The 9,384-nt window shown below is 47.6% G+C and overlaps 1 protein-coding gene across 1 annotated transcript; it reads left to right on the forward strand.

The window, feature by feature from the left end:
* Positions 1 to 4,895: 4,895 nt before the first annotated feature.
* Positions 4,896 to 9,384, forward strand: LOC135825137 (uncharacterized). The gene is made up of 2 exons (XM_065337871.1): positions 4,896 to 6,684; positions 8,187 to 9,384. The coding sequence occupies exons 1-2, from the start codon at positions 4,949 to 4,951 to the stop codon at positions 8,416 to 8,418; spliced, it is 1,968 nt and encodes a 655-aa protein (XP_065193943.1). The 5' UTR covers positions 4,896 to 4,948; the 3' UTR covers positions 8,419 to 9,384.

Here is a 9,384-nt window from a genome sequence, read left to right on the forward strand (position 1 = left end):
GTACGGAGGCGAGAGATATACCATCGGAACCGATATCAAAAACCGATATCTTTCTTTTCCCTCCCCTCATATTTATTTATCGCCGTGGTTGGCAATCACCCACTCTCTTAACATTGGCCGGTGTTTCCACCGAATCTTGAGATGTTAACTTAGAAGTTGCGACTTCGGCGGTAATAGTCATGAAGATGGTTGCTCCAACGAGGAGCACACGCTTCTTGCCGAACTTGACACTTGACTGACTCACGACTGCCATCCGGAGCACACGAGGAGCACGTCGCACCTTCCGCTCTGCAAACCTGAAAGAAAGCACCACTCCCTGCTCAATACACAATGTTTTGGGGGAATTCACCCCTCATCAGTTGAGCTTGAGTAGGCTGAGGAAGATTGTGCCTGAAAAGCACCACTTTTATACTGCTCTCCAGGCCAAACCATCACCAGGGATACAAACTTACAGAGACGCTTTGTTTTTTTTTGTTTTCTTGTATGCTGTGACTCGTATCGATCATACGTATCTTGTATGCAGTGACTCGTATCGATCATACGTATTTTGTATGCAGTGACTGGTATCGATCAGACGTATCTTGTATGCAGTGACTCGTATCAATCATACGTATCTTGTATGCAGTGACTCGTATCGATCATACGTTGCTTCCCGAGTAGAGGACAGCGTGCACCCTCGCCAACCCCCCCCCGAACGCAATACGCTTCCAAGGAGCAGTCGTGCCAGAAGTAGAGGAGCTCAAGCTTCTTGGCGTCACCTTCGACAGGCAGCTGGCATTCCGCAGCCATATCCGACAGCTTGCAGTACGCGGAGCCCAGCGGCTCGGCTTCCTCCGTAAGGCATCGGCTGTGCTAGACCCAAAGCACCGGGCAACCGTGTACCGTGGCTTTGTCCGCCCGGTGCTAGAGTATGGCATGCTGGTGTGGATGAGCGCAGCCCCCACCACCTTGGCCCGCCTCACTGCCATCCAGCGCCGTGCCCTGCACATAATTGGAGATGGAGCATACCTCCCGAGCCTCGACATTCGCCGTACCGTAGCAGGGCTCTGCTTTCTGTACAAGCTGCACTTTGTGGAGGGTCCGGAAATGGTGAAAGCCATTCTGCCACCATCAGCAGCCGCACCGCAACACCGCATGCCTACTCGAGCGACAACCAGATCTGCAACACATCATCCATCGCAACTCACCAGTATCCTTCCCCCTCAGGCACGAAACAACACGCTCCGCTCATTTCCCCACTCCCTCATCGAAACGTGGAATCAGCTCCCACCTACCCTTCTGCAGTCTCCCCCTTCTCGCAGAGGCATGCACACGTTCAAGAAAAACGTCAACGACCACTTGCGGCGCAGCAAGTGGGAGTGGGCCACAGACAGGCTATGATCTCTGCCAACAGACCAGCCTAATTATACTGACCGCACTCCAGCTCCCTTCTACCCCTCTTTGATCCCCTTCGCTCAGCCTTAAAACCCGATTATCAGTTCACTCCATCTCCCTACGGTGCACTGCTTTTACTATTGTTTTGTCCTATCCCAATCTCAAATTCTCCCCATTATCGTTTGCAAAGCCAGTGCTCCCCTCTTGGATGCACATGTTTCTTTTCTCCTATGTATCGGCGCACAGGAGTAACAATGATTCCGAGACCTTTGGTCGGAGGAGTTACTTTTGCCCCGCCCCCACTTCCATCCAATATGCCACCGCCCCCGCTGTGCAGCATCTGATGGTACTGTGGTATTCAGTAAAAAAAAAAAAAAAAAAAAAAAAACCATGCACGCTGCTCGGGAATTTCTTCTCTTTCCTATATATGCGGATTGGCCAGCTCTCTACTTTGGGATTGGCCAGCTCTCTTCTTTGCCGTCTGTATACGCTGAGATCTGCTGGCTCTCGCACCAATGCTGCCACAAGAGGCCAGACCACTTCCGCCCTTGTTTTGTCCACTGCTGCATCTCGTTATGGCTTTCTTTCAATTCGTTATTATGGTGCAGCTTTCTGGAATGCTCTACCTGCGGACTGTCGCCAAGCTACGTCACCTGCTAAATTTCACCGCCACACTGATCAGAACTCACCTAGGGTTCCCTTCAGCAGGCGCCTTCGCTTGTTGGGAGTCTTCAATTAATATAATATTCAATAACAATAATTATTGCTATAATAATAGAGTAATTACAAATTTTGACTTCACGGAGTATTGCAAAGTATTAGGAAATCAGAGATAATAGAGTACTTCAAAGAATAAGGGATGCAGACATAACAATCACAATAACACCGGATGCAAGTACAATTGTATTTCCAGATTCGCGATTTTCGTGTTCCGCTCATTAGTGGAGGAAATGGAACTCAGGTAAAAATAATACATCATTTTAAAAACATATGTAAAATGGGTTATTGAATAGATGGGCTCCACTGAAGAGCGGAACACGTCTGCATCCCTTGTACTCTATTAAATATATGTAGGAATAATTTTAAAGTTGTTGTCTCCACGTCGATATTTTAATAGCAAATGATACACAGAGGCAGAATGCTTAGGTTCTGCGAAAGTTCTCAATACCTGATTCAGGCAGAGCGGTGTACACGAAGGTACACAGTGATAACCTTCAATACCTGATTCAGGCAGAGCGGCGTACACAAAGGCACACAATGAAAACCTTGGACAAATTCCGTTATGCCTCAGAGTTTCATGGCTGAACCAATCATCAGACAACAATAATGGAATAGGAGGCAGCGCTAGTTGCAAATGATAATAATATGCAACTACTTGTTAAAAGATTGGGTATAAGAGAACACGTAGAGCCAGAACATCCCAGTAACAACCGGTTATACAATTGTGTTGAGAAACATAACCACCTTACTTAGGGCGTTTTGCTGGGTATAAGTTGGCCGTAGAACGTTGAACACGCGCAGAAAGGCTAGCTTGGACGTGTCACCCCTCTTGACAATCCTGAAGATGTTTTCCTCAGCGTGGAGAACTTTCTGTGTCGTGGTTTTAGATGTGTTCGCATCAGTTCTTCTGGTAAGTAGTAGTGGTGCTGGAGCCGTCCATGAAACAGTTGCGGACACCAGCCTTAGCCGCCTCCCAGTACGACTTAAATTCCGCGATATTTACCAGTATCCAACAACGCTTTACCCTCCGGTGCTGAACAATGCCTTTGTCCGTTCCACGCCAGCCGGCACTCTTCTTCTACAGTCCACTCGCTACAGTGTGGCTGAGCATATTGTGATGCTGATGTTTGGACAGAAAAATTATTTGGAACGCACGGACACCCTTATTGCAATGGACGTGTCTTATCCTGGTGTGAGATCATGGAGGAACGTGGCGGAGTTGACATACCCGGACCTTAGCGCGCCGTGTCAACGTACTTCGTATTTTGCACCCGCTCTTGCCACATCACCTAACAGAAGAGACCTGATCCTTTACGACTTCGGACCCTGGCCAGAATGCGACATGATGTTCGTGTGGAGAGATATGCAACTACGAAGAGTGCATACACCAAAGGTGAGTGCGGGCAGTGCAAGATATCTTCAGTCAATTGTGACCTTGAGAGATGACGAAAAGCACGCCAATACGTATCGGCTGTTTTCTTACGGTGGCCTTGTGTGCATCAAAGATCTACCGGCATTGATCAAACTTCCACAACTGGATAAATATTGCACGATTTCCTCCAGCCTGCGATACATGCACATTCTAAGTACGACGGGAGATCATATAGAAGGAACTCAATGGCGAGAGGTAGAACAGGTTCATTCGCCTTTTCGCCCTCGTCCTCTTCTTTTCCAATCCTTACTTGCAGTCAACAACACCATTATTGTGTACGGTGGAGTACCAGCGTATAAAGTGCACTATCCCAGAAAGAACAAACGACCGGATGTGGATAGCTACTGCACGTTCTGGGTCTTCCAAGTCCAAAAGCGTGCATGGGCGTCTCGTCAAAACAACGCCACAAGCATATGTCGCATTTCCGGACATGGCCGAAAGTTGTTTCCAGTCTCTGTCACAACAGACATATTGGCGCTCAAGAACAGGCCAAGCGCAGTCTTGTTTGCGAACGAATCAAAGATTCTCCTACACTTTTCTGATCGGAACTTTCTGCGTGTGCTTGAGGTATGCAGTGTGCCACAGAACCATGATATTATCTCTCCATTTAGCACAATATCCTGTCGACGAATCCTGACCCATCAATCCAAGTTCATAAATACCTGGAGAAATACTGGATTGCCTTTAAACTATGCTTATCACTCAATTGGTGGCGGAGTCGGTGCTTTCTTTGGGACACTGGGGCGGGAGTGGACCATACGGCCTGCAGCAACCTTCTCTACTTGTCCCAGCTTGGCCGAGAGCACAGAATGCGCGTGTAATGATTTCACGGAGGAGATAATATACGATGCTTCCTTGCCTACAGCCTACAGTCTGCCAGGAATGTTGGGCTGTACAACGAATGGTGTTGTTTTACAAACCATACTGGGAAAGGAGAGAGCTATATTCCTGCCCGGCTCGACATGCCCCTGGTCAAATGGACAACAAGCCATACGTCACAATGTCTACTGGATCCTTGACACGACAACGAATGCGTATGAGACTAGAACGATGGCAAAGTGTACAGAACAACCCATGAGTGTTGCAACGGGATCAACTGCTACACAACTTACCGCTGGTGTGGTATTCCTGTTTGGCTATGGGATCATTGACAGGCCTCGCCATTCGCGCACAATCATGTGGTGCATTAATATACTGAACTTCACCTGTATGGAATTTACTAACGCTGGCACTGTTCAACCGTCGACACGATACAATCACATGGTAGTACGGATCGATGACAGACATCTTCTGGTCTATGGGGGGTGGGACAATTACAGATCAGATGATCTCTCTGATATCTGGATACTCACATTTGAAAGTACAGGCCACTGTAAAGGAACGTGGAAGATTCTCAAACCCACCAATCTCTTTGGCGCAGTAATGCCAAGTGTTCGTAATCCGCGGGCAACACAGATCAATAATACTATTTTCGTTTTCGGTGACACATTAGCATGTACTGACTACATAATGGCACTGGATATCTCCCGATACTTAGACAACGGTACAATTCGAATCAACCAAGTCTCCGTACAGCCATGTCTGTCTAAGAGAACAGGTTTCGCTAGTGTTCAGTACAACAAGAATGGCATACTATTGTTCGGTGGTTGGACTGCCAACGCTCAACCAGATACGATTGCACAGCTTATCCTTCTGAATACTTCCAATCTGCAATCGAAAGGAAGGGTGATGCCCCTTATCGACCATACAAATGTAGTCAGCATCTTTAATCACCATATCGTGAGAGGGCAGCGTCTCTATGTATTCTCGGGATTGACAATCACCAGACAGCAAGAAAGGTATCTAACGATTGAGACCGAGCTCTGTCCGATGGGGTACGAGCTGCATAAGGATAAGACATGTCAACCCTGTCCGCATGGTTTCTTTTCTTCAACTCTACATGACAGATGCGAGCCGTGTCCTAATTTCACAACGACAGAGACTGTAGGATCGAGCTCCTGCATTGCATTATCTCCGTGCCATTCCCAGTATTGCCATCAGCACGGGGTGTGCATCGTGACCGACGTCAGCGCCAGCTGCCATTGCAACTTTGGTTACGTGTCGTATGACAACTGTAGACTACCACTGGTGAGCTTGGCCATTGCATCCGCTATTCTGCTCCTCGTCTCTTTCATTGCTCTTGCTCTACGAAAATACCACACGAGAAACCAGCTACTCAAGCTCAAGGAGAGAGAGCTGCAGGACAAACACAAGAGTATGCGACTGTATCAGAAGAAGCTAGACCAGATCAACATCGGAGCAAGAATACGCTGGTCATCGCTGAACCTCACCAAGAAACTGGCCAGGGGAGCATTCTCGCAAGTGTGGCTAGCCGAGCTCAGCGACATGTTAGTAGCTGTGAAAGTACTCCCTAAATACACTGGTAGAAATCCCTCGCAGACAGACCAGTTCGTCCAGGAAGCTGAGGTCCTGCGTTCAATTCGTCACCCCAACATCGTCATCTTCTTGGGAGCTGGCACAAATAATTCCAGCAAAAGACCGTTTATCGTAATGGAGTACTTGCGGCGAGGTTCTCTCCACAATGTACTCCACGATGGCGGGAACGTGTTCACACCCCACGATCATCTGAGATTTGCCCTGGACACAGCCCGAGGCATGACGTACCTGCACGAATCCAACCCGCCACGCCTGCACCGAGACCTGAAATCTCCCAACCTTCTAGTCAGCGACAAGTGGGTGGTGAAAATCGGCGATCTTGGCAACTCGCGATTTATGGCCATTATGGATGAGGAGAAGGCGACAGCAGCGAACAGCACCAGTACCAGCGCCTCTCAAACTGCCCTGACGCAGTCATCAAACGCGGCTGCGGGCGCGGAGTCCGTAGGCGAAAGCCCCAGAGAAAATGTGCTTACTAGTATCGAGCCTCAATGTTCCGGAGCAGAACTTGACAGACGTGATTCCAAGAGCTCGCTTGCACTATCAGGAAGCCAGGAGACCAGTCTGTCAACGCCTCTACTCACCGACGTCTCCACAAACCATGGAGAGACGTATCAGCGCTATTCGGCATCAGTGATGACTCGCGGTGTGGGGACTCTGCGCTGGAAATCACCGGAGTCAGTACGTGGCGAGCATTACAACGAGAAAGCCGATATCTACAGGTGAGTGGGAAATTTGTGAAAGGTGTAATTTTATAATAGACATAGTTTTCATTTTACCGTTCACGCTATTTTCGACGGTCGGCGTGTAGAGGGCGAGTCTACTGTTTTTTGCGTGTTTTCGGGACACGGTTAGCAGTTCGACTTCTTAGTCCTGACTCCTGACGCAGCGATCGACTTGTGACGTAAACCTAGTTGGAGTCTTACCGTTTCGTTCTCCTGCTAAACATAGCTTTTTTTTGTCGAAACGATACCAAACCGACGGTATTTTGGGTTTTGGGCACGAGTACCGTTGGATCTAGCGCGTGAATGGTAAAATGCCATGTTTACACACACACACAAAAACGGTACAGGCCGACAGTCGAAAATAGCGTGAAATGTAAAATGCTAACCATGTCTACTCACTCTTAGAAACCATGATCACAGTAACGCTGTGTATTGTGCAGCAAAGCTACTTTCTCCCAAAACGAGCAATAACATCTACTTCCCAGCAAAAGTACTTTTTTATCGTTTTGATTCTAAACAGGGAGCAGTACACTACCGGTATTGTCAGTGGCTTAGCTCGGGCAATATTTGTATGGATACTGAATGTCTTTGGCCAAACAAGTCTAGATGTATTAAAAGTCCTTGATATGGATAACACATGTTACTTACTTACTACATTACACTGCTCTGCACTACTCTTGCACTACCCCTGCACTCTATACTAGGCATTGGCGGATAATGCTCGAAAAGGTGGCAGATTCTGATCGAAAAGCAGTGAAATTGGCAGAACCATACAAATCTTATGGCGGGCAATTCCTCGAATTCTGCTCCATTTCTTTATCCACATGCCAAACATGCATGAAACTTACCAGAAAAAGTACCGTATTCTGTCAATTTTTCTGCCGGCAATATCCGCAAAGGCCTACTGCACTCCCGTGCTCACAATCAACACCCTACGTATAACCATGATTACTCATAAACTTACCACCGTACAGAGCCCTCCCACGATCGTGTAGTTCTCAACAACCATGTACTCGTACCCTACACTTTCTTGATCTAGGACACAACAAATTATTCGTGTAGTCTACTCTCAGCTTCTTGCATTTTGCCAAAATGTTATTTTTTGTCAGTAAATGCCTTCCCAGTGAAATGTAACATGATTAGATGACCGAGAGCAAATGTACAGGTACAAGACCAGGTGGCGAAAGTCAAATTTTCTTCCCATTGCATTCTATTGCCTTTTTCCCAGGCGTGTGTTTACATGGTCCTAGCATGGGGATTTCATTTGGTCTCCTCGAATGGGACACTGGAGCGGCAATGAATATTGTTGAACATTTCGCTTGAATTGGATAGGTAAACGTTTTCGAAGACAGCTCCAGCCATGGCCTAAAAACCCGGACTGGGTACTACGGCCCTGCCTTAGGCAGGGCCGTAGCACCCAGTGCGGGCCATTTTGTCATGTAGGTGTGTAGTTGATTGTGTGCCTGTATGGTGTTTTTCTCTTGTCACCATGCTCACAGCTATGGCGTTGTGCTTTGGGAGATCTTCACCAGGCAAACGCCATACGGACATCTAAAGCGTGAGACGGACGTAGAGAAGGCAATAGAGAATGGTCACCAGCTGCCTATTCCACCAGGTATGCCCTATGACTATCGTCATCTGGTCGAGGCCAGCTTGAGACCAGAAGCGCCCAACCGTCCATGCTTCAGTGAGATACTCCATGATCTGGAAGTTCAACAAGTGAATGCTTGACCATCTTATCTCTCAGTACAGCGCAGTGCGTAACACTGCCCCTGCACTTAGTCACAAAGAAATGTTGCATGCCCTTTCTGGCTGGTGCAGCTCGTCTACCCGTGACTGGGTTCGCGACTTTATATCTGGTCGATTCCCGCGTGTTCGTGTCGGCGAGTCGGTTTCAATGCCTTCTCCCTCATCTGCCACAGTTCCCCAAGGTTCACAGTCATATTACTCCACTTTTATCTAGCATGAGCATAGATTCCCTCGTCAGTGTACCCTATAGTGGTGGAATGACTCTATTTGCTGACAATTCCAATCTTCTCTGCTGCTCCGTGCCTGACGCGTCCAGATCGATACACACTGCATCCCTCCAATCTGATCTAGACCGCTGTCTGCCCTGGTCTAGTGACATATCAGCTGTACCCCCACTATGTGTTAATATCATCTTTGCCCCAACCACAGCTACTTCTGGGACCGTTTCCATGAACAGCGATAGTCTCCCTATCTACCATTATATCGGTGTCCTATTTTCATCCACTTTTGAATTTTTCTGATCATATTGCCTTTTAAATTTCGTTCTCGTGTTTTTCTCCTTCGAAATATCTTGCATTTCCTCCCACTTTCCACTATCAGTGTCACAAGTTTATACTAGTGTTATGTCCGACCCCTCCTGGAGAATGCCATGCCGGTTTGGAAGTACTCGATGAGTAGAAGTTTTGCTTCCATACTCGATAAACTTCAAACCACGGCCGCTGGGTCAAACTTGTCCTGCGTTTAAAAGTCGATAAATCGCTGCACTCTCTTCTGCAAATCCTCCTACTTGTACTCTCAATTTTTACACTCCTTTGAAAGCTATGATGTCAAGAGGTGTGGCACGTCCAAGCTAGCCTTTCTGCGCCTGCTACTACAATTATGGCCTCCTTATACCCAGAGAAACTTCCTATTAAAGTCGTTTGTGTTTCTCAACACAATTGTACAACC

Source organism: Sycon ciliatum, chromosome 9 (genome assembly GCF_964019385.1).
Source record: "Sycon ciliatum chromosome 9, ocSycCili1.1, whole genome shotgun sequence".
NCBI lineage: Eukaryota > Metazoa > Porifera > Calcarea > Leucosolenida > Sycettidae > Sycon > Sycon ciliatum.